The sequence below is a fragment of the Macaca nemestrina genome, chromosome 13, assembly GCF_043159975.1.
Source record: "Macaca nemestrina isolate mMacNem1 chromosome 13, mMacNem.hap1, whole genome shotgun sequence".
Taxonomy (NCBI): domain Eukaryota; kingdom Metazoa; phylum Chordata; class Mammalia; order Primates; family Cercopithecidae; genus Macaca; species Macaca nemestrina.
In genome coordinates this window covers 11,375,084-11,400,958 of record NC_092137.1, presented here as the reverse complement: position 1 = coordinate 11,400,958, position 25,875 = coordinate 11,375,084, and the positions used below count along the sequence as shown (strand labels likewise).

The 25,875-nt window shown below is 38.2% G+C and overlaps 1 protein-coding gene across 1 annotated transcript in view; it reads left to right on the top strand.

The window, feature by feature from the left end:
• The window catches only part of LOC105486481 (Rho associated coiled-coil containing protein kinase 2), a 163,951-nt gene that overhangs the window by 79,267 nt on the left and 58,809 nt on the right, over positions 1 to 25,875 (top strand). Inside the window, exon 4 of the mRNA XM_071076234.1 lies at positions 16,111 to 16,248. Coding sequence (XP_070932335.1) covers positions 16,111 to 16,248 — 138 coding nt within the window. The remainder of the gene's footprint in view (positions 1 to 16,110; positions 16,249 to 25,875) is intronic.

The window sequence follows — 25,875 nt, the reverse complement described above, 5'->3', positions numbered from 1 at the left end:
CATATGGTCATAACCATCTTTCCATGTCAATAAATGTAGACTTCACCTGTACTTTTATTGGCTGTATAGTATTTCACTCTTATCTCACTCAAACTGTTAGTAATATTCACATCTCTTCATTTCCTGAAATGATGTTTTCTTTACAGTCTCTTCCTTCTAAGTTTCCTTCATGGTTCATTCGCTACCTGACTTCTAAAAATTGTAGTTTCCAGTGGCCAGGCTCTTTGTTTCTTTTATTTGCCTTCTTAAGGTAAGCTCATGCATTCCTGTGACTTTAAATACAGTTTATATAATGGCAAGACTCAAATTTATAGTTACTGCTCGGAACTTTCTACTTTGCTCCCCAACTGATATCCACAGTGGCTTATTTGACATCTCCATGAAGATGTGTCATAGACCTCTAAAATGTGTGAAATTATAATGTTTGATTCCCTCTCTAACTTTGTTCTTCCTCCACAAATCTATTCCTTCTCTTTCTGATCATAGTAAATGGCTCTTGCATTAACCTAGTTGTTCAAGTCAAAAAATTAGGAGTCATCACTGATTACTCTTTTCTGTCAACCCTTCTAGTTAATTTTTCAGTAAATCCTGTTTCTGCTTTCATAATATTTCTCCGGTCCATCCACTTTTACTGTCATCACTTTCGTCAGGCCACTCCGTCATTATCCAGTTATGAATGAACACCTGCTTTGCATTCTGTTTTCCGCTTCTGCTAACAGTGTTTCACCATTGTTACTGTTAATCTTAGGTCATGAAGTGCTGATGAAGACAGTGTCAGGACTCTGCTTGTATCTATAAATTCACACTATCCAAGCTCAGTTAGACTGACATTACTGTTTAGCAGACCATCTTCCTCATGCTTGAAATATCCTTGTGTTCTCATGTATTTCTCCTATCCCCATTCCTGGTTTGTGTGTAGTGGAATTAAGAGTGGAGCTTTTTAGCATACATGTTTTGTTTTCATCTTTTTTCTTTCTTTCCCCACCTCCTTATATTGAGTTAGATAAAAAATGGGAATTCTACATCTGATCTGACTAATATAAACTGCTGTCAAGTTGACCTTATAAAATATATTTTATGTATTATCTCTGCTCTATATTTAATGGATCTTTTTCTGACCGAGTGAACTATGAAATCTTCATCCTGGCCTTCCAGGCTGTCTTTTAAGGTGTTGCCAATCAAAAAAAAAAAAAAATCTTTAACCCTTATCTTCCACTGAGCTATTCATTGTAGTCAGGTTGCTCATTTCAGAGCACGCTCTTTGGTTTTTTTTTGTGTATGTGCCTTGTGCTATAGTTTATATATATACTTTGATTTCGTTTCTTTTTTTTTTTTTTTACGTAAAACTTTGAGTGCAGGAACTGTGTCTTTCAAGGACTTTTGGCATTTACATCAGGGATTCATAGCTGTTCTAAATAGTTCACTCGTATCTGGGAAGATTATCTTATTTAGTCAGGAACACAGTTTTGGAGGAGTATCTGTAGAGCCGCAGGAAGAAAAGGAGAACCCTTACTGTGGGCATTTGTCAGTTTAACCCAGACATTGTTAACTAGTGTGTGTGTGTGTGTGTGTGTGTGTGTGTGTGTGTGTGTGTGTGTGCACAAGCAGATCATATCTGGAGTTAGAGTTTTCTTGTCTTTCAGTATCCTGTATAGCACAGAAACTTGAATGTAGAAAGTTTTCATTGAAGAATTGACTGTGATCCTTCCTGATCACTGGGCTTATTGCTTCCTGGGCATCCACTGGCTTGCTTTTAATTTAGTTTTAAACCAGACTTTTAAAGTAGAACCAACCAGGGGGCAAGAATGTTGGGGACATGATTTTCCAGTGCTACTCATGTAAACTTAACTTTTTAATTCCTTTTTTGGAATAAAACAGGCTCTTCAGCCGGGCGCGGTGGCTCAAGCCTGTAATCCCAGCACTTTGGGAGGCCGAGACGGGCGGATCACGAGGTCAGGAGATCGAGACCATCCTGGCTAACACGGTGAAACCCCGTCTCTACTGGAAAAAAAAAACAAAACAAACAAACAAAAAAAACTAGCCGGGCGAGGTGGTGGGCGCCTGTAGTCCCAGCTACTCCGGAGGCTGAGGCAGGAGAATGGCGTAAACCCGGGAGGCGGAGCTTGCAGTGAGCTGAGATCCGGCCACTGCACTCCAGCCTGGGTGGCAGAGCGAGACTCCGTCTCAAAAAAAAAAAAAAAAAAAAAAACAGGCTGTTCACTGTTTACAGGGTTATTTCTAGGTTGCAAAAATTATCTCTCTTTAAACATTTTTTTGTATTTCCTATATCTCCCATTCGATCTTGGCTGCCGCAAATAGAAAGTGTGAGGACATTTTTTTCTTGTGTCTATGGTAGAAACAGTAACTGCTCCAGGTCTGTCGAGTAGATTCATTGGATCTTCTTATAAAAATAATATAATATTTTTGATAATAAAAATAAATTTGAAAACTTCAAATGAGGTGTTTTAGTTAGAATGATGTTCAAAAGTTTTGTTGATAAGTGTTTGAGGAGGTCATTTTAGGATTTTCCAAGTGTATTAGTCTGTTTTCACGCTGCTAATAAAGACATACCTGAGACTGGGCAATTTACAAAAGAAAGAAGTTTATTGGACTTAACAGTTCCACGTGACTGGGGAGGCTTCACAATCACGGCGGAAGGCAAGGAGCAGTAAGTCATGTCTTACATGGATGGCAGCAGGCAAAGAGATCTTGTGCAGGAAAACTCCCCCTTATAATAACCATTAGATCTTATGAGACTTACTATCACGAGAACAGCACAGGAAAGACCTGCCCCCATGATTCAGTTACCTCCCACTGCGTCCCTCCCACAACATATGGGAATTCAAGATGAGATTTGTTTGGGGACACAGCTAAACCGTATCACCAAGTATGTCTCTGGCTACACTTAGGAATGTCTCATCTACTTAAGTTTTTTTTAAGCTCTACATATTAACTTCAGAAAGTACAAATAAAAATAAGAATAAAAATTACTAAAGATTTTATCAGTTGTGTTATAACCCCTGTTAACTTTTTGACCATTATTTATTTTTTGTTTTTTGTTTTTTTCATATGTATAGCCAGTTAGATGGTGTTTTTACACTCATCCACTTTTAAAATTGAAAACAAGGAATATAGCAATCTTTTCTATACAGAGAGAAACACTGTAATAAGAACAACGTTTTTATCCTTTAGGTACTCATAGACTAGTGACGGGAAGTTCGTGTCATACTACATAACAGAATGACCTAAATCCCATTTGTCTGTGGTGGAGTCAGCTAAACATTTTCATTGAGGATATTCTGTGTGCTGAACTTTTGTGGCCATTATCTCATTTTATCTATGCAATAACTCTGTGAGATTATTATATAGATGAAGCCACTGAAATTTAGAGATTAGGTAAATTGGCCACATAGTTCATAAACAGCTAGGAGTTTGCCCAGGTTTGTTGACACTTAAATCCATGCTATTTATTTATTTATTTATTTATTTAAGACAGAGTCTTGCTCTGTCGCCCAGGCTGGAGTGCAATGGTGCGATCTCGGCTCACTGCAACCTCCGTCTCCCGTGTTCAAGTGATTCTCTTGTCTCAGTTTCCTGTGTAGCTGGGATTACAGGTGCCTGCCACCACACCTGCCTAATTTTTGTATTTTTTATAAAGACAGGGTTTCACCATGTTAGTCAGGCTGATTTCGAACTGCTGACCTCGTGATCTGCCCGCCTCAGCCTCCCAGTGTTGGGATTACAGACGTGAGCCACCAAGCCCGGCAAATCCATGCTTTTAAACATTACTCTGTATGGTGTGATAATGAACAGCCACTGTATTTGACTGTTCATCTGTCTGTCCATCTATATTGAATAAAGGAGAAGGAGTTAGAGAATAAAGGGAAATCTACAGATATGCTGAGGAAAATAATAATAAAATAACTTAGAGACATCCTCAAAGGATAATCAGTGGAAACCAGCTTTGATAAAGTAATAGCACTTTATTGTGGTACTTGTAACATGACTGCTAATGAATTATAAAGGTTTGGTATAGATATTTGGCATAAATAAGCTTATTGCCTCTTCATGTTTGCTCCGTAGATTAAGTTATGTCAAAGACCGCAAGCTGATGATTCCCAGCTCTTGATTTAAGAGCCAGGAACTGTCCTATCAAAGCAGTTTAAGTGAAATTCAGGCCCTATGAACTAGAACATGTAGCCAAAATATTCTAAAGTTTTGTAGATATCCTACAAATACATGATTTTGTTGAATTAGTCAATTTAGCACTGTGCCAACCACTACGCAGTCTCACAAATAAAAGTATGTGTTACCTTCCTAAAGGAGCTTATGAAGTAGACATGTTCACAAGTAATAGGTTATTTTAAGTGCTATGGAAACACATAGAGGGGAGCAGTTTTACATGAAGAATCACCAAAAGTGCAGTCAGTCAGCATTTTTCTCGTATTCAAAAGCCATCTTATTCCTATCTTGTGTGATTTTATTTTATATAAATGAATATCTTTTTCCTTCTAGGTATATTTGTTTTTCTGTTTAGTTATCTCATATGTAAATATTGCTAGTTTAAATATTTAACTGTTTTCTACCAGCTGACAAATATATCTTAGCTTCTGTTGATATCTTTATAGCAGAAGTTTAAAAACTGTTCTTGTCATGTTCTGAGTCAAGCATAGGTAATAATATCGTATAAATTAATTGGCTCTTAATGTTGTATGGATTGCTTTCTTTAATGAAGTTAGGAAGCATTCAAAATTTGATTTGTTCTTAAAGTAAGTGAAGATTTGAAGAGTAGTGTAAATATATATAGAAGAAGGACTATGTTAGCAACTCTTTTTTTTTTTTAAATTTTTATTTTTTGAGACAGAGTCTCACTCTGTCACCCAGGCTGGAGTGCAATGGCGTGATCTCGGCTCACTGCAGCCTCTATCCCCCAGGTTCAAGCAATTCTCCTGACTCAACCTCCTGAGTAGCTGGAATCACAGGCACCTGCCACCACAGCCAGCTAATTTTTGTGTTTTTAGTAGAGATGGGGTTTCGCCATGTTGGTCAGGCTGGTCTGAAACTCCTGACCTCAGATGATACACCCGCCTCAGCCTCCCAAAGTACTGGGATTACAGGCGTGAGCCACCACACCCAGCCTAAGCAACTTCTTTTTAACACTGTTGACATATTTTAAACTATATTTAACAACATTATTGGAATGATTATTTGAGATAACCTGCTAATTGAACACAAATCAATTGAAAATCTGGACTATCTGCCGTAAGAGGGTTTTCTAGTTTCAAGTCTAGGATAATTGATTCCTTAATTTCCCACTCCCCACCTGTGTTTTCATATTCCTTTCCCGTGCATTTATTTTCAGTATCCTATAATTTTTACAACACTATACAAATCAAAGGAATTGTTACTCCAGCTTGGTCATTTAATATAGAAGATGGATGTAAGCCATGATTCTTGTCATTACTTATTTGGCCCTTTGCATTTAGGATTCTTGTCATATACAGTTACTGTATGTTGTAATCTGTCAAATTTGAAAATTTTTTTTCACAAGAAAAGTATATTTTAAAGATAAAATTAATCCAAAAGTAGTGCCAAATAGGAGTGCTTATTAATACAGATTTGTGTATCACTAAGGATAATTACTAATTAATACTTTTACACAATTTTAAAGTGTACAAACACCGTTAGCTAGGTAAACTTATTTAAACCTAACAACAACTTTATGGTGGGTATTATGATACTAGCTTTATAGATTGCAAAACTGAGTCTCGGAGAGGTCAAATGACTTGCCCAAGGACAAAGAATTAAGTGGCAGTGCAGGAACTGGAACCCATATTTGTATGATTTTGAATCCAGAAGTATTTTAATTACTTACATTTAATCAGTAGCTACCAAAGTGCTTATGAATGTTTTATTTTGGCTTAAACATTTGTCTTGCAATTCCATTTACAGTATATGATATGCAAACACTGATTTGTATAGTAAATGCAAAGATAACTTCAGTCTGGTCTTTACCCTAATGATCACCAACTAGGGAAAAGTCATTCATTTAAATGAGGCTCTAGAGCAGCTTTTCCCAAAGTGTGAGGTATGCTAGTATAGGTATCAAAGGAATATTTATTATTTTAATGTAATTCCCAGCCTAAAAGGCCATTAGCCCTCAGACCAACCAACAACAGGTTTATTCTAGATCCTATGTAGTGAAGCCTAAATCTCCCTTAAAAACTCAAACTTTCTTCTCCCCTGTCCTCACTTCTCTTGAAGTTTTTGTCTAGCTCCTTCCCTTCTGGGCACATGCAGTCTCCTCATAATTTCCTCCAGTCTGTCACCCTTGCCTTTCCTATATTTGACTCTTCATGTTTCTTCAGTAATATCTAACTCTTCCTCCTCAGCTCCAACTTTCTCCCTTTTCAGGTTTTTTTTTTTTTTTTAAATCCCTTTCCAAGATCCACACATCAAACACCGGTGTCCTCTTTACCCCTTGAGTTCTTCGTAACACTGTCACGTATACCTTAGCTCTACCCTCCTAGTCTTGTCCCACCTCCCATCCCTTCACAGCTCCTCCTCCACTCAACTGCATTCACAACCCACCCTAACCCCTCAGCCTGGGACTAACAGAAATAACCTGCTCAACAAAATCTGTGGTATGAAGTGTCTTTCTCACCAAACCAAGGTCTAACTGGTTCCAGGGTTGGGAGGTCTTGTTTTTTTCCTCTTGGCTGTCTCATAACTGAACTCCATAGGCTCTCTCCACACTTTTAAATGTTTTCTACACTTTTGTGCTTATTCACTATTGCTGAGCTTACATTGTACAGTTTTGGTGATCCGAAATGTTCTGGGGTTCAGGAATAATATGGGGAACATTTTAAAAAAGAATTAAGAGCAGTTGACAAAGCCTCCTGCCTTGAAAGGAAATTTTGGCTTACAAAGGACCACTGTTAAATCAGATTGGACAGGAGGTGATATCAAAGAAATATGCAGGTAGTAAGGGTATGAGACAAAACTTCTAATGCATGAAGTTTGGGAAATACTGCTCTAGAGTATTTGAAATTCAAATTTATTTATTCAGTTAGTCACTTATTCACTCATGCATTCGCCATGTGGTCATTCATTCAACCAACAAATACTTATATTAAGCGCCTATTCTGTACCAAGCACTGGGCTAGCTATGCAGTAGTGTGACAAAAATTCACAGTTCCAGCCCTCCTGGAGTTTCCTGTGTAAGGGAAGGGAGATTCCATGTGCTTTCATGAAAAGCAGCGTTTTTGTTTCTTTAAAAAAAAAAAAAAAAAAAGTGCCTACTTAAACAGATTTTAAAAATATTACTGAAGTGACAAAAATACACTCTCTGTAAATAAATAATATCTAATAGATGTGTTACCACTCAGAATTTCTATTACCATAAATAAATGTGCCAAACCTGGTGTCAGAGACCACTGTGGGCCAGGTTAGAAAAACAAACACTTTTCACTTGAAAATACATCACTCCATTATTCAGTGTTATAAAATGAAGAAAAATCACTATTACTGCTCTAGTTAGTAAATGAAAGTGTATTTGCTTATTACAAATGTTGGTTTGATTTCGAATCTCCTGAAGTGCCTATCTCCTGAGGTGCTGGCTGAGCTTTAAGGACAGCTTGGAACACTGGATCTTCCCATGGGCCACCATCTCTAATGATTCGAGTCACCAGTTCCAGATTCACATTTCCATATCTGCGGAGGTGATTCTGGTATTCCTGGAATGACCCAAGAATATCCTTTAAGGGCTCTTCATAAAACTCACCTCTTCCAAAGAATAGCAGCAACTTGAAGAAACTCACAGCAAGGCTACTCAAAACGTATTGTATGTGCTCACATTCATCTGGGAATGTTGTAAAACAACAAAGTACAGTCTGAAGAACCTGAAGCTGTGGCAAAGGGACCTGCCATCTTCCAGCATCATCTTCAACCACCTGACAGAAGCGTCAGCAATAACCCAAACTGCTAATCATGCAGCCACCGCAGCTGCCGCTGCCAGCACCACCTCTGCTGTCGCCTGCACCTCTAAGCCCCACAGGGCCCAGCAGGGACTCCACAGTGGCCATGAGCTCTTCTCTGAGGCATTCGGCCTTTTGGTCGCTCTCTTCCTCCGCCATGAGGCTCTCGCCGCCCAGCGCGTACCAGCCCCTGCTCCTCCACCACTGTAACTGCCTAGGCTAACCTCCCAAATTGGAAAATATTTTAAAACGAGAAGTGATGTAATCTTTTAATATAATCTTTGTAATCATAATTTGTTTAGGCAGTTTTCATTTTGGGCTCTATTTTCTTTATATCCATACTGATGTTTTGTTTACTTGTTCTATCAAATACTGAGAGGCCCTAGCCTACTATTCCTGCATTAAAAATTTTGGTTGGGGTATAATTCAGCCTCCAAACAACCTAAACTAAGACCATGGGTATTAACATTTCCAACTGAAGTTTGGGTTTGTCTGTTTCTTTCTTAGTTGTGTGTGTTTTTATGTTATTAATTTTCAGGCTCATTTATTGAAGATGCATATGTAATTAGAATGGTTATGCCTCCATAATTAAATACCTCTTTTATCTGAATTGACTTCTTTATCTTTTATAATACTCTTTGCCTTGAAGTCTGCTTTATTATTTATGTACCACCTTTCTTACCCTTGCAGTTTGCATGGTATATCTTTCTGCATTCATTTGTTTTCAACTCATCTGGCCTCATAAACTATATGACTTAGGTATATATTTATATCTATTATGTATATTAGGTATATATGTGAGTCCGTTCTCACATTGCTGTAAAGAACTACCTGGGAGACTGGATAATTCATAAAAGAGGTTTAATTGACTTACAATTCTGCAGGCTGTACAGGAAGCATGGCTGGGGGGGGCCTCAGGAAATTACAATCCTGGCAGAAGGTGAAAGGGAAGCAAGCACGTCTTACGTGGCCAGAGAAGGAGGAAGAGAACAAAGAGGGAGAATGCCACACACTTTTAACAACCAGATCTCATGAGAACTCACTATCAGGAGAACAACAAGGGGGAAGTCCCTCCGCATGATCCAGTCACCTCCCACTAGGCCCTTCCTCCAACACTGGGGATTACAATTTGACCTGAGATTTGGGTGGGGCACAAATCCAAACCATATCAATATATAATCATATATAAGTATGTGAACTATTACTGCTTTTTAATCAGTTTTTATAATTTATGTTTATTAATTGGAGTATTTAATCCATTTATAATTACACATATTTTAGACTGTTTAAAATGGTATTGGAATCCCAAGTCTCTTCATTTTCATTTATTCATTTCGTCATTGTTTTTCAGATTGATTTGTGTCCAAGTTCACTGACTTACATATTGGAGACAGAATCATGTACTGTCATCCAGGCTGGAGTGCATGGAGTGCAGTGACACCATCTCAGCTCACTGCAACCTCTGTCTCCCAGGTTTAAGCAATTCCCCTGCCTCAGCCTCCCGAGTAGCTGAGATTACAGGCGCACACCGCCATGCCCAGCTAATTTTTGTATTTTTAGTAGAGACGGGGTTTCATCATGTTGGCCAGGCTGGTCTCGAACTCCTAACCTCAAGTGATCCGCCCGTCTTAGCCTTCCAAAGTGCTGGGATTATAGGTGTGAGCCACTGCACCGGCCTAGTTTCCATTTTTCTGTTGATATTTACTTCTATTCACTCATTAAGACTATATTTTATTTCGTTAATATATTTTCCCTTAGTTCTTTGAACATATTTATAAGAGCTATTTTTAAGTATTTGTCAGTTGAATCTAACATCTTTTGGGGCCATTTTCTGTTGACTGCTTTTTTCTTGATGATAAGTTGCATTTTCCTTTTTGCCTATCTAGTAATTTTTAAATTATATACTGTACCTTGTGGATGTATGGTGGAGACTCTGGGGTTTTGTTATTTTTCTTTGAATGCTATTGATTTTCATTCTGATAGGCTGTCCAGTTACTTGCTGTTCATCCTTAACTCTTGCAGGCTTAGTTTTGCACTTTTGGAAAGATCAAGATATTTCCCAAGTTTTTTTTTTTTTTTTTTTTTTTTTTTTTTTTTTTTTTTGAGATGGAGTCTCGCTCTGTCGCCCAGGCTGGAGTGCAGTGGCACGATCTCAGCTCACTGCAAGCTCCGCCTCCTGGGTTCATGCCATTCTCCTTCCTTAGCCTCCCAAGTAGCTGGGACTACAGGCGCCTGCCTCCATGCCCAGCTAATTTTTTGTATTTTTAGTAGAGATGGGGTTTCACACTGTTAGCCAGGATGGTCTCAATCTCCTGACCTTGTGATCCGCCCTCCTCGGCCTCCCAAATTGCAGGGATTACAGGCGTGAGCCACTGCACCCGGCCCCCAAGTTCTTTTAAATTTGTAGGATGCAACCTCCAAACTGTGTTTCCCTTTGGATCTTTTAGGTTTTAATATTAGGTTTTGTTAGGTTAGTACTAGAGTAGGTCTTACTTTAGAGCCTGGTTCTTTTTCATAAGATGTGTCAGCTGAATGTCCAAGAAATTAACAAATTAACAAGGTTTCTCTCTCTTTTTTCTTTTCTTTTTTTTTTTTTTTTAAAGAGACAGAGTCTCACTATGTTGCCCAGGCTGTCTCAAACTCTTGGGCTCAAGCACTTCTCCTGCCTCAGCTTCCCAAAGTGTTGGGATTACAGGCGTGAGCCACCACACCTGCCCTTCTCTACTTTTGCTTGTCTGGAAATCCTGTGTTCTTCCAATGCCACTTAACCTCTAGTGTTTGTGTTTTACCATAACCCCAAAGCAGTTGGTCTCTAGTAAACCTGGACTACTTTCTCTCTGGGTAGCCCAGCCTTTAGCCAAGTACACGCATGTGACTTCTAGGGATCTCCTCTCCTTACTTTCCAGTTTCCTGCCCAGAATAATTTAACTGCTTCATTTGTCTTAAACTCTGATCTCTGCCTCCTCAACTCAGCAGAAACATACAATTACATGCTGTACACTGGTTGCAATATTGACTTTTATCAGAGTTTCTGGGCAATTATGTGTTGACTTGGTGAGTTTCTCTTCTCGGGAATTACAGTCTTGTGTTTATTTTACGAAACCTGAATACAGTTGCCTCGTGTGTTTTGTCATTTTTGATGGTTGTTTACAATGGGAGGGCTAGCTGGTACCAATTACTTCATCATAGCCAGAAGTGCATGATTCTGAGTATATAAATTTATTGTGTCATCCTGAGACTTACTTGTATTTTCCATTAGTGATTTGTTCAAACCCACTCCCCAAATAAAATTTTGTACCTGGCTTTTATTGGAGGGGGAACAAAACTTTCTCTATTAAAGAGGCATAGCATTTTAATGATTTTCTAAAATTTTATTGCACTTTATAGAGTATCTAATAAGTGTCATGGTTCTTCCCTGTCTCCTCTGGGGAAGACACTACCATATCTTTGGTTTACCTTATTTTCATCAATGTAAGTATTAACTGTACATGTGGATACTATTTGACAAAAGATAACTAGAAATATTACCTGCTGAATTTTTTTTTTTTTTTTTTTGAGACTGAGTCTCACTCTGTCGCCCAGGCTGGAGTGTGGTGGTGCGATCTGGGCTCACTACAAGCTCCGCCTCCCGGGTTCACGCCATTCTCCTGCCTCAGCCTCCTGAGTAGTTGGCACTACAGGCGCCCGCCACCACGCCCGGCTATATTTTTTTTTGTATTTTTAGTAGAGACGGGGTTTCAGTGTGTTAGCCAGGATGGTCTCGATCTCCTGACCTTGTGATCTGCCTGCCTTAGCCTCCCAGAGTGTTGGGATTACAGGTGTGAGCCACCGCGCCCGGCCCTGAATAATTTTTAAAACTGGAAATTAATGGTGTGGCCACTTGTAAAATAAATTTTTGCAGATATTAATTCAGTCATTAAATATTTAGTGAGTGCCTGTTTTATTGCCATTGCTGGCATTGTACTTGGCACTAGGAGTATAAGGGAGAACAAAATAGATGTGCATAATCCCCATCCTTGTTGAATTTACATTCCACTATGGGAGACAGGCAATAAATACAAAGAAACAACATCAAAAATTACAAATTATGGTATCTACCAGGAAGAAAACAAACAGGGTTCTATGGTTGAGAACAGTGAGTTCCTAGTTTAGTTAGGGTGGTCAGAGAAGATCTCTTTGAGGAGTTTTATATTTAAACTGAATGGATAAGGAGGTAGTGTCCTTATGGGAGTAGTTGAATTAGGTACTATGTTGGGTTTTTAAATACCTTTCCAGTACCCATAAAGATCCTGAGGAAAGTTTTGTTGTATTAGAGGAACTGAGAGAAGATAAGTGTGTCTAAAGTATGAACAAGGGGAAGAAAATGACAAGATTTAAGCTGGGAAGGTGGACATAGGCTAGATCATTTAGGACCCTGTAGACAATGGTTAGGAGCTTGATTTCTTCTTATCTTCTTCCATCCCTGAATAGGGTAACCACATAATTTGTTGTACAAAAACTGGCGTACTCTGAATAAAAAGGAACACCAACTGGATGGAATACTGGGTTGGCAGATGTAATCTAGCCCTGTTTGGGAAAATCATCCTAATTGTGTGCATAACATGTGTAGAAATAATATAGATTCTACCTGCAGATTACCTTTAAATCTTTTATTATTATTATTGTTATAATACTTTAAGTTCTGGAATACATGTGCAGAACGTGCAGGTTTGTTACATAGGTATACATGTGCCATGGTGGTTTGCTGCACCCATCAACCCATCATCTACATTTCTCCTAATGCTATCCCTCCTCTAGCCCCTCACCCCCTGACAGGCACTGGTGTGTGATGTTCCCCTCCCTGTGTCCATGTGTTCTCACTGTTCAACTCCCACTTATGAGTGAGAACCTGTGGTGTTTGTTTTTCTGTTCCTGTGTTAATTTGCTGAGAATGATGGTTTCCAGCTTCATCCATGTCCCTGCAAAGGACATGAATTCATCCTTTTTTATGGCTGCATAGTATTCCATGGTCTATATGTGCCACATTTTGTTTATCCAGTCTATCATTGATGGGCATTTGGGTTGGTTCCAAGTCTTTGCTATTATGAACAGTGCTGCAATAAACATACGTGTGCATGTGTCTTTATAGTAGAATGGTTTATAATCCTTTGGGTATATACCAAGTAATGAGATTACTGGGTCAAATGTTATTTCTGGTTCTAGATCTTTTTTTTTTTTTTTTTTTTCCCCACCCAGTCTGGAGTGCAGTGGTGCAATCTTGGCTCACTCTACAGCCTCAGCCTCCCGGGTTCAAGCGATTCTCCTGCCTCAGTCTCCCAAGGACCTGGGATTACAGGCGTGCACCACCGTGCCCAGCTAATTTTTGTATTTTTAGTAGAAATGTGGTTTCACCATGTTGGCCAGGCTGGTCTCGAATGCCTGACTTCAGGTGATCTGCCCGCCTCAGCCTCCCAAAGTGCTGGGATTACAGGCGTGAGCCACCGCGCCTGGCCTCTGGTTCTAGATCCTTGAGGAATTGCCACACTGTCTTCCACAGTGGTTTAATTTACACTCCCACCAACAGTGTAAAAGTGTTCTATTTCTCCACATCCTCTCCAGCATCTATTGTTTCCTGACTTTTTAATGATGCCTTTCTAACTGGTGTGAGGTGGTATCTCATTGTGGTTTTGATTTGCATTTCTCTCTCTTTTTTTTTTTTTTTTTTTTTTTTTTTTTTTTTTGAGACGGAGTCTTGCTCTGTCACCCAGGCTGGAGTGCAGTGGCCGGATCTCAGCTCACTGCAAGCTCCGCCTCCCGGGTTTACGCCATTCTCCTGCCTCAGCCTCCCGAGTAGCTGGGACTACAGGCGCCCGCCACCTCGCCCAGCTATTTTTTTTGTATTTTTTAGTAGAGACGGGGTTTCACCGTGTTAGCAGGGATCGTCTCTCGATCTCCTGACCTCGTGATCCGCCCGTCTCGGCCTCCCAAAGTGCTGGGATTACAGGCTTGAGCCACCGCGCCCGGCTGATTTGCATTTCTCTAATGACCAGAGGTGATGAGCTTTTTTCATGTTTATTGGCTGCATAAATGTCTTCTTTGGAGAAGTGTCTGTTCATATCCTTCGCCCACTTTTTGATTGAATTGTTTTTTTCTTGTAAATTTGTTTAAGTTCCTTGTAGATTCTGGATATTAGCCCTTTGTCAGCTGGATAGATTGCAAAAATGTTCTCCCATTCTGTAGGTTGCCTGTTCACTATGATGATAGTTTCTTTTGTTGTGCAGAAGCTGTTTAGTTTAATTAGATCCCATTTGTCAATTTTGGCTTTTGTTGCCATTCCTTTTGGTGTTTTAGTCTTAAAGTCTTTGCCCATGCCTGTGTCCTGAATGGTATTGCCTGGGTTTTCTTCTAGGGTTTTTATGGTTTTAGGTGTTACATTTAAGTCTTTAATCTATCTTGAGTTAATTCTACTTACTATCTATATAGCCCTTGGGCAGTTTAATGTCTCTGTGCCTCACATTTCCCATTTGCAGTATGGGGAAATAATATCCTCACTGGGAATGAAGATTAAGTAAAATAATATATGTATCAGAACACAGAGTGCCTGGCACATGCCGAGTACTTAGTAAATCTGTTCTTTCAGCAGATATTTATTGAAAGGTTATTATGTGCCAGACATTATACTAGACAATGGGGTTTAAACATTGAACCAAACACAGAAACCCTTGCCTTCATTGGGTTTATATTCCGGTGCTGAGAAGTAGGTGATAAATAAATTAAAAATGGGATGTAAGATGGCAATAAGTGCGATGTAGCAAAAACATGACACAGAGAATGGAATATGGAATATGCTGGCAGCAGAAGAGGATGGTGAGCAAATATGGAATATGCTGGCAGTAGAAGGGGATAGTGAGCTGAAAGTTTAAGTAGATTGATAGAGTAGACCTCATTGAGAAGGCAGGATTTGAACAGGGATTTAAGGAAGTGAAGGATTGAACCAGCTACAGGAGGATTTCAGGCAGAGGGAACATGCAGAGATGATATGGGAAGCTGTTAGGAGATTTTAAGCAGAGGAGGGACAGGAAATGGTTTGTGTTCCAGAATGGAGACTAGGCTGTGGATAAGAGAGAGGGAAACAAGTTGGTAATTGAAATAAAAGATGTTGAACCAGGGTGGTATCAGTGGAGGTAGTTAGAAATGGTTGGATTCTGAAACTACTCGGAAGTAGAACTGACAGGATTTACTGATAAATTTGATAAGCTGTTTGAGAGAAAAAGAGGTGCCAAAGGATTTTTTAGCGAGAGCAACTAGAAGGATGAAGCTGCCATTTACTGAAATGGGGAATAACTGTGAGAGGAATAAATTCAGGGGTGAAGATTAGGAGTTTCAGTTTTAGGCATCCTGTTAGACACCCAAGCATTAGTGTTAGCAGTTGTTACTTATCCAATAAATGTTAACTGTTATAATCATTCATTCAATATTTATTGGCTCCCTGGTGGGCAGTTTGCTATGTTCTTGGAATTAAAAGGGTGGTCAAAACTAGACAGTCTTCTTGCATTTATGGAATTTGCAGTCTAATTGGAAACATAGGAATTGGTCAAAGGACCTCATCGTTGGTAGTATTTTTTTTCCTTAAAACAAACAAACAAAACAAAAGAAAACCTTTAATTAGGGCACCTAAAGAGAAATAAGAGTGACTTAACAAAATCGTAAGTATCCCTTGATACCTAAATTTATTAAGTTCTTACGGGCAGATAGTGAGGGATATGTGTACATTGATGTTTCAGACTACTTACATAAATGTTTTTTTCAGTAGACATATCTTTTAAGTTTCTTATTTAACAATATCTCATTCTTAAAATTGGTTAGCTTAACTAATATGAGAGAATGAAGCTTCATGAATTTACCTTCATTTAGTTGAAATGAGAGAGCTGTATATTGAATTTAGTGTTTAAAAGTATTACATATTTCATGAAATACTTAGGTTGTTAGAAATGTTCTCCTTTGTTTCTTTCATTAAAAATGTTTTACTTTTCCTTTTTATTAGCTAAGGACCATTTTTTTGTAACTGAAGGCTTTAATAATAGCATTATAGTATCATCTATTTACCTTTCTCTTATAACATTGAAGTATTAATTTTTGTGTTTTAAAAAAACAGGTTCGTCATAAGGCATCACAGAAGGTTTATGCTATGAAGCTTCTTAGTAAGTTTGAAATGATAAAAAGATCAGATTCTGCCTTTTTTTGGGAAGAAAGAGATATTATGGCCTTTGCCAATAGCCCCTGGGTGGTTCAGGTAAGCATACTAACTTTTATAAGTTTATTTCCTTTTTTTAATGAGTACTTTATTATTCATGAGTTGATTTTTGTGTACCAAGTCTTATACTTCATTTACATAGTAACAGTGCAGTTATTTTTGGGAGATTTGATTCAGAACATTTGTTTAATGTTCCAAAACAGTATGTCCACATAGATATGACATGTAATACTTACTTAAATTGTTGTATGGAAGCAAGTATTACTTACAACTATTTCTTCTTAATTCTTTTATAAAGAATTGGCTTGAATACCAGTATGCCATTATTTCATACCCACTTATTCTTGTGATTTACATAGTGGGAACGTAGTAAATTCATGGAATCATCTGGAAGGATATATACATATTAATATTCCAACATGGCACATGTATACGTATGTAACAAACCTACACATTGTACACATGTACCCTAGAACTTAAAGTATAATAATTTTTTTAAAAAAGTTTTTATGGCCAGGTGCAGTGGCTCACACTTGTAATCCCAGCACTTTGGGAGGCCGAGGCAGGCAGATCACGAGGTCAGGAGATTGAGACCATCATGGCTAACACAATGAATCCCTGTCTCTACTAAAAATACAAAAAATTAGCCAGGCATGGTGGCACGCACCTGTAATTCCAGCTACTTGGGAGGCTGAGGCAGGAGAATCGCTTGAACCCGGGAGGCGGAGGTTGCAGTGAGCCGAGATTGTGCCACTGCGCTCCAGCCTGGGTGACAGAGCTAGACTCCGTCTCAAAAAAAAAAGTTTATGTTACATTTATCAGCCTATCTTGAAAAGAAAAACGAAACAAAAAAAAAACTTCCTACAATAAACATTTAGAAAATTCTACAATATTATAATATTATGGCTCCTAATTTTGCCTTTTATTTGACTGTGGGTTAAGGAATTTATGTTTCTGCTTTGCTTTCATTCTTTTTTTTTTTTTTTTTGAGATGAAGTCTTACTCTGTTGCCCAGGCTGGAGTGCAGTGTTGCAATCTCTGTTCACTGCATCCTCTGCTTCCCAGGTTCAAGCGGTTCTCCTGCCTCAGTCTCTCGAATAGCTGAGACTACAGGCATCTGCCACTATGCCCGGCTAATTTTTGCATTTTTAGTAGACATGGGGTTTCGCCATGTTGGCCAGACTGGTCTTGAACTGCAGACCTCAAGTGATCTGCCTGCCTTAGCCTCCCAAAGTGCTGGGATTACAGACGTGAGCCTCCGCACCTGGCCTTTGCCTTCTTTACTATTATATTTCTCTCTAGCTTTGCTTCTCTAAAAAATTTTTTTATGCTAGTAACTAAATCTACAAGCATTTTTGAACAAGTATAATGAGTAAGATTAGGTATATACCAGTTCTTGTTCAGAATGCTTAAATGATCTGGGAGTTTGATACCTTGCTTGTGGAAGGCAGTTCAGATCCCCACCCCTCCCCCCAAAAAAACCCCCACTTTTGACCATGTTATTTAGAAGCTCATTACTGTTGCTTTTTCATAAGGTTGATCCTCACTGCTGCTCCCTCCCCCGCTGTTTTTTAAAATTGTAGGCAGTGAATAGAAATTCTGGTATGTACAGCAAAACTAAAACTTTTATGGTAAATTCTATACCATGATTTTTTTTTTTCCCTTGAGATGGAGTCTCCCTCTGTCACCCAGGCTGGAGTGCATTGGCATGATCTCTGCTTATTGCAACCTCCGCTTCCTGGATTCAAGCGATTCTCCTGCCTCAGCCTCCCGAGTAGCTGGGATGACAGGTCCTCACTACCACGCCTGGCTAATTTTTGTATTTTTAGTAGAGAGACGGGGTCTCACCATGTTTGCCAGGCTGGTCTTGAACTCCTCACCCTAGGTAATCCACCTGCCTTGACTTCCCAAAGTGCTGGGATTACAGGCATGAGCCACTGTGCCTGGCCTGTATACCATGATAATTTATCTGATTAAAGAAGTATTGCAATAAAGTATTTGTTTCACTTTTAGCTTTAAATCGCTTTCATAGTACCAGATTGCCATTTCTAGTTATTTCATAAATTGATACTCTTTGATCTTTAAATCTGCTGTGTGAACCTTTATAAAGAATTAATTGAGATAGAAGAAAATCTGCTGATTATTGAGGTAATTGGGATACTGGATCTGAGGAAGCAAACCAATAGTGAAACACAGTACAATTGAAGAAGTAAATCCGATTATAATTGTGGCCTTTATATGCTTATCTCTCTTGGTAAAGAACAACATTCCATGCACCATTATATTTATGTGTATAAAATGTTTTACTTTTTAGGAAAACTTGTGAAAGTGACTGACTTATTTATTGTTTTATTCAATGATTTTGATTATTTTCACAGAGTTGTACAACCATCACTACTACCTCATTTTAGGACATTTTTCTTACGCTCCAAAGAAGCCCTGGACCAATTAGCATTTATTCCCCAATTCCCCCGCTCCCCTGCCCCTGTCAACTACTAGTCTATTTTATGTCTTTATGGATTTACCTATTCTGAAAGCTTCCTATAAATCAGGTCACACAACATGTATGTATGTCTTTTGTGACATCTTTCACCTAGCCTAATGTTTTAACATTCATTCATTCACGTTGCAGCATGTATCAACACTTAATTTCTTATTATGGTTAAATAATACTCTGTTACATGGTTGTACCACACTTTGTTCATTCATCACTTAATGGACATTTGTGTTGTTTCTCCTTTTTGACTATAATGAATAGTGCTGTTTTGAGTATTCTTTCATAAGGATTTTGGTACATATGTTCACACATTTCTTTTAGGGATCTACATTGCAGTGAAATTAATGAGTCATCGGATATGCCTATAATTAATTTCATTGGATTATTTAGGTTTTCCAAATCTCAGCTCTTATTTTTAAATGACTATTCAATATTTAATTGTATTAATGCCCCCATAGTTACTATACTTTTGTTAGAAATAGCTCTTTTCATTTTTGTTAATATAAATTAGCCACAGTAATAGGTCAAATCTCGGACCTATCTGTATTTCTTGGAAATATATTCTTAGGATGATTTCTGAATTCAATAGATAAATATTGACATATTTTAAAAACTTTTATTCTTTTGCGGGTAGAGAGGACTTTGTCTTTTTAAAGCCATTTATATATCCAGTTTGCTGTGTTTTTCTAGGGTTCTTATTTTTATGGCAAATGCTTTCTTGCTTTCCTTTGTAGTTTTATCACCCAGATGTGTACCCCTAAACACCTTAGTTTAGTTTTGGCATTTAAAAAAAATTTAAGTTCAGGTATATCTTTTAAATCTCTCAACCCTCTTCTTTCATTTACTTTTGTCCCCAGGTTGAAGAAACCTGGGTTTTGCTGATCTCTTCTTGTGGTGTAGTTTAACATGTTTCTCTCTCACTTGTATTTTTGTAAATTGGTTTTTAGATATAGAGGCTTGATCAGATTGAGGTTTCACTTTGGAAGGCGATAATGGTGCAGGACTACTTCATAGACCAGGTTCATAGGCCACCTATTAGAAGACTAATGTCTGGTTATCTGGTGGTGTGTTATCAGGTATTTGTGCTCAGTGTCTTGATATATCATTTATTAAGGTTTGTAAAATGATACTTCAAGTCAGTCGTTCCTCCTTGGTTATAGTGACTGGAATACTTCTGTGAAGAAAAATATTTCTCTCTTTACTTGTTAGTTACTCAGGGTGCAGTTCATACTGGAAGGACAGGGTAAATACTTTATTCTTTTATTGTATTTACCAGTTTTCAAAATAAGGGTGACCAGTTTTGGGGGAGAATCAGTTTGAACTCATGGACTTAAAACCTGTTTGATATGTTTCAGTCCTTTGAATATCTTATTGATGCTGAAATTGTGGTACCTTTGACCAGTGGGATCAGAATGAGGTTGGTTTATGAAACCTTTAATGAAGCCTTAATAGTCTTTAATAGCTTGCTTGCAATGTGATGTAGGTGCTCCAGACCTATCTTAAACATTTGTGCTCTTGATGTGTAATTAACTGTGCTTGTAGGTCTGTCTTTTATACATGTGTGAGTTTTTCTTTAGAATAGATTCCTAGCATTGAGATTGCTAGGTCAGATGGTATGCACATTTGACATTTTGATTGGTAGCACCAGATTGCCTTGTTAAAAAATTTTTCTTTTCAAGTTTACGTTATCTTTGTAAAATAGATGTTCTCTTTCACCACAGTTTTAGCAAATACTTGATATTGTTAACTTTTAAATTTTTACTAGTTACATGCTTGAGAAATAAGGTGTTAACTGTGTTAAGTTGTGCTTCCTTGATTACTTACGAGATTCAGCATCTTTCATATGCTTATTAATAATTTATATTCGTTATACATTAAGCCTAAAATATAATTTATATTTTTATAAATTCATAATATAATTTTATATATAATATATAATTTATAATAATTTATATTTTTATACATTAAGCAATGTATAAGGAATATGAATTTCATTGCTAATGTATATGGAATATAAATTAGTAAGCACATGAAATATGCTAATCTTTTATAGTGCATTGAAAAAGATTTCAAAGTGTAAAATTTAAAGTAAATGCTATTTGCAATAATGTGATTTTTTAAAGTGGGATACTGAATTTGATTTACTAATTGGTTAAGTAGTTTTGCATCTGTGTGCATAATGAGATTTGATCTTTAATTTAATTTAATTATTTAAACATGGGCTCTTGCTTTTCTTATTACAGTAAGACTATTGTGATAGACATACTAGGAGAGCATACTACTTTTTTCTGTGCTTTGGTATGGTTTATATAAAATATAAACTATTCATTTCATAAGGCTTGAATGAACTTACTTGCAAAACTTTCAAGAAAAAAATTTTTTTTTTTTTTTTTTTCTAGAGGCAGGGTCTCACTCTGTTGCCCAGGCTGTATTTAGTACAGTGGCAAGGTCATGGCTCACTGAACCCTCAAATTCCTAGGCACAAACAATCCTCTCAACTCAGTTTCCCAAGTAGCTGGTACTGCAAGCATGTACCACCGTGCCCTGGCTCATTTTTGGTAAAGACCGGGGTCTCACTATGTTGCCTAGGCTGATCTCGAACTCCTGGCCTCAAGCATTCCTCCCATCTCTGCTTACCAAAGCACTGGGATTATAGACATGAGCCACTGCACCCAGCCTAATGATACATTTTTCCATTTTAAAAATGTATTACGATAAATTTATCCCAAAGTAGAAAAAAAAAGTATATTGAATCCCCATGTACAGTTCACCCAATTTCAACAATTACCAACCATGGCCAATCTCATTTCAGTTATGCCAGGAATTGCAAACATTTTTTGGTAAAGGGCCAGATGGTAAATATTTAGGCTTTGCAACCTAAGAGGCAAAGTTGAAGATACTGTGTAAGTATATAATGAGAAAACAAATTTCTACACTGTTTTTACTGATGAAATTTAAGAGATAATAATACAGTTTTAAAAATACAGGTCTACTAATGACAAGAGTGAAATTCTTTTCTGGATGTTTGCTCAACTGGAGTCCACAATTAGTGTTTCCTATCATCAAAATTAAGTACAAATACTCATCTGTTAATGCTGGTGTGTAAAAATATTTTACATATTCATCTTTGAAAATGTCCTTTCACACAGCTAGGTATTGCCACGTACTATTATTATCCACTAACATGATTGTTTCTTAAAGTTTTAGGTTTGTAGAAAAATTGAGCAGACAGTATAGAGTTCCTGTCTATCCCCAATACAGTTTTCCCTGTTATTACAAATGTATGAATGAACCAGTATTGATACATTAAACTAAAGTCTTTATTTAGATTTTTAAAATTTTTACCTAATGTTCTTTGTCTGTTTCAGGATCCCATCCAGAATACCACATTACCTGTAGTTATCATGTCTTCCTAGGCTCTTCTTGACTGTGACAGTTTCTCATACTTTCCTTGTTTTTGATGATGTTGACAGTTTTGAGGAGTACATGAATTATACTGTAGGATGTGGATGCTCCTCTGTAGGAATTTGATGTTTTTCTTACTAATTAGACTAGGGTTATGGGTTTTTGGGAGAAAGACTGCAGAGTTAAAGTGCCATTTTCATGCTGTCATATCAGGAGTACATACATTATTTATGACTGTTAATGTTGACCTCAAGCATATATTTATCACTTGGAGAAGGCATTTTCAGAAAATTTAAAAATTCTTCTTTTGATTGTTACAGGTTAATCATTTCTAATTGAAAGTTAGGTGGAAGAAGCTCCTTGATTGGAAAGTTTAAATAGGTTTCAAAATACGGATATTTCCCTTGCGCTTACATTTCGACCAAAAATGCTGCTTCAAAATGAGGAAATTAACATTGATACATTACATTAATACTCAGATCCCAATCAGGTTTTCACCAGTTTCCCAGTAATGTCTTTTATAGCAGGAGGATCCAGTTTCAAACCACATCACATTTATTTTCTTACAGTTTTGAACATTTCCTCAATCTTCCCTTGACTTATCATCCTTTTTAGCTGTAATACCCCCACGAGGCTGCCCGTTTGCCTGGATGTCCTTTGGACCCTGTTTTTGTTACCAACCACAGGTTCCTAGGCTGCCAGGCACTAGAAAATGAAATGAGGCAAGAAAGTGTCCCAGACAAGGCTTTATTCATAGCTGATGCTGGAGCACCAGGGAGACAGCACTGGAGCGAGAGTTCTCCAGCTGACTCTTTTTGGATACGTCTTTTTGTTGTTTTAAGAACCATGATGACATAAATAAGCATGAGATATTTGAATGTCATTACATATGCAGGGTGGAGCACAAGGTGTGTAGGTGCAGTGAGAAATCATGGTAGTACACACATGGCATGATAACAAAATGGTGAATAAGCTCCTCCCTGGGTGGGGAGTTTAGTATTATAAGGAGACAAGGGGTAGAGATTAGCCATTCTTCTGGTTTTATGCGCATATGGGCGATAGGATTAACTACCTTGAGTAAGATTTAAGGTGGGACTCTGTGTATTTTAGTTTCTTCAAGATCACACTTCAGTGAGTATGGCAACTTGATAAGATTTAGGGTGGGATTCTGCTTATCTTAGTTTCCTCAAGTTCCAGCCATCAGCTGGAAGGAAGGTCAAGGCAGAGGTAGAGTCCCATCCCTACTCTGTCTCACTTGGGCTTTGGTATCCCATGGCACCCATCCTCACACATGAATAGTCCTCCTTCCCTTCCTCAGCTTTGCTACCCTCTGTGTGGCTTGACTTCTGACTCCTTTTATAGTTTGTTTTGATGAATAGTAATTCATGATTTTAATGCAGTAAAAGTTTAATCAAACTTTTATGGTTAATGGCCCTTTGTGTTCATTAAAATTTGTCCCTACCTTGAGATCATGAAGATATTCTGCTATGTTACCTTTCTGACTTTTGTTTTTTCCCTGTTAGTCTGTCCTATCATAGTCCATTAGGGCTGCTGTAACAAAATACCATAAACCAGGTAGCTTATAAACAGCAGAAATTAAAAGTTCTGGATGCTGGGAAGTCCAAGATCAAGGTGCTGGCAGATTTGTTGTCTGGTGAGAATCCCCGTTGTCATATATGGCACCTTGTCCCTGTGTCCTCACATGGTAGAAGGGGGTGAATGAGCTCCTTTGGGCCTATTTTACAAGGGCACTAAACCCATTTATGAGGGCTGACTTCATGTTATGCTAACAAGGTGACTCAAGTACTCATATCTCACTTTGTTGCACAGACTGGATTACAGTGGTGCAGTTGTAACTCACTGTAAACCTCAAAATCCTGGGCTCAAGCGATCCTCCCACCTCAGTCTCCCAAGTAGCTAGAACTACAGGTGTACCACCATTCCTGGCTAATTTTTAAAATTTGTGTAGAGACATAGTGTTACTTTGATGCCCAAGCTGGTCTCGAATTCCTGGCCTCAAGTCATCCTCCCTCTTAGGCCTCCTCAAGTGTTGGGATTACCGGCGTGAGCCACTGTGCCTGGCTAGTATTGTCTTGATTATTGTAATTTTGTAGTAAGTTTTGAAATTGGGAAATGTAAGTCCTCCTGCTTTGTTCTAGTTCCAGATTGTTTTGGCTTTTCTGAGTCATTTGCATTTCCAAATAAATTTTAGGACCTGCTTGTTGGTTTTTGGAAAAGACCCACTGGGATTGAGGTGGAGATTGCATTGAATATAATGATCAATTTGGGGAGAGTTGCCATTTTGATAATATTGATTCTTCCAATCCATGTACATGAGGTGGTCTCATCATTTATTTTCATATTTCCTTTAATCATTTAAACACACTATACACCGATACACACACACACACACACACACACACACACTTTCTTAATTTGGTAACCAGCCTTCTCATGCTTTCCTATTTCTTCCTTCTCTTCATCCTGATGCCTTCCATTTTAAAATTATGTCTCACATAATCCTCTTACTTGGATTTATTCTCCCCCCCTCCCCCAATCAGAGTCTCACTTTGTTGCCCAGGTTGGAGTGCGGTGGCACAATCTCGGCTCACTGCAACCTCTGCCTCCCGGGTTCCAGCTGTTCTCCCACCTCAGCCTCCCGATTAGCTGGGATGACGGCTTGCACCACCATGCCTGGCTCATTTTTGTAATTTTAGTGGAGATGGGGGTTTTGCCATGTTGGCTAGGCTGATCTCGAACTCCTGACCTCAGGTGATCTGCCTGCCTTGGCCTCCCAAAGTGCTGGGCTTATGGGCATGAGCCACTGCTGTGCCCAGCTATTATTCATTTTGTCAAACTATATTCTTGAATAATTTTTTTGAAAATGGTCTGTCAATTATAAAATTTCATTTTGTCATCTCCTTTGTTTTCTTGTCTGCCATATTCTAGAATCAAAATTATTTTCCCTCAAAACTCTGAAGATATAGCTGTGTTGCCTTTTGTATTCAGTATGTTGGCTGAGAGGTTTGTTGCCAGTATGATTTTATGTTTTTGTATATATGGCATTTTTGGGAAACAGAACTTTTCTCTTGAATTTTTGAAAATTTAGCCCTAGCTGTATAAAGTCTCAGTTTCATTTAGAGGTTTTCTTGATCTTAGATTTTTAACTTTACTCATTTCTAGAAATTTTTGTTTACTATTCCTTTGTTGTTCTAGTCTGTATACTCTCTAGAACTGCTTTTAGGTAGATGTTGGTGCTTTTCTGACATTGCTCGGTGTTTCATCTCTTACTCCTTCGGTGTGTTCGGAGACCATTCATTTTTTCAATTTTCTAACTGTAATCTGTTCGTCTATCATCAGTCATATAGTGAATTCTTAGACTTCAGGGCTTATTTTTGTCCTCATATTGGCCTAATATTTAATTGATGTGACATCTGTTGCCCTTTTGAGGGTATTGATTTTACATATTTTTTGTTTTCTTTTGAGATGGAGTTTTGTTCTTGTTGCCCAGGTCGGAGTGCAATGGTGTAATCTTGGCTCACTGCAGCCTCCGCCTCCCGGGTTCAAGCAATTCTCCAGCCTCAGCCTCCCAAGTTGCCGGGATTATAGGCGCCTGCCACCACGCCCGGCTAATTTTTTTAGTTTTTAGTAGAGACGGGGTTTCACCATGTTGGCCAGGCTGATCTCGAACTCCTGACCTCAGGTGATCCATTTGCCCTGGCCTCTCAAAGTGCTGGGATTCCAGATGCGAGCTACTGCACCTG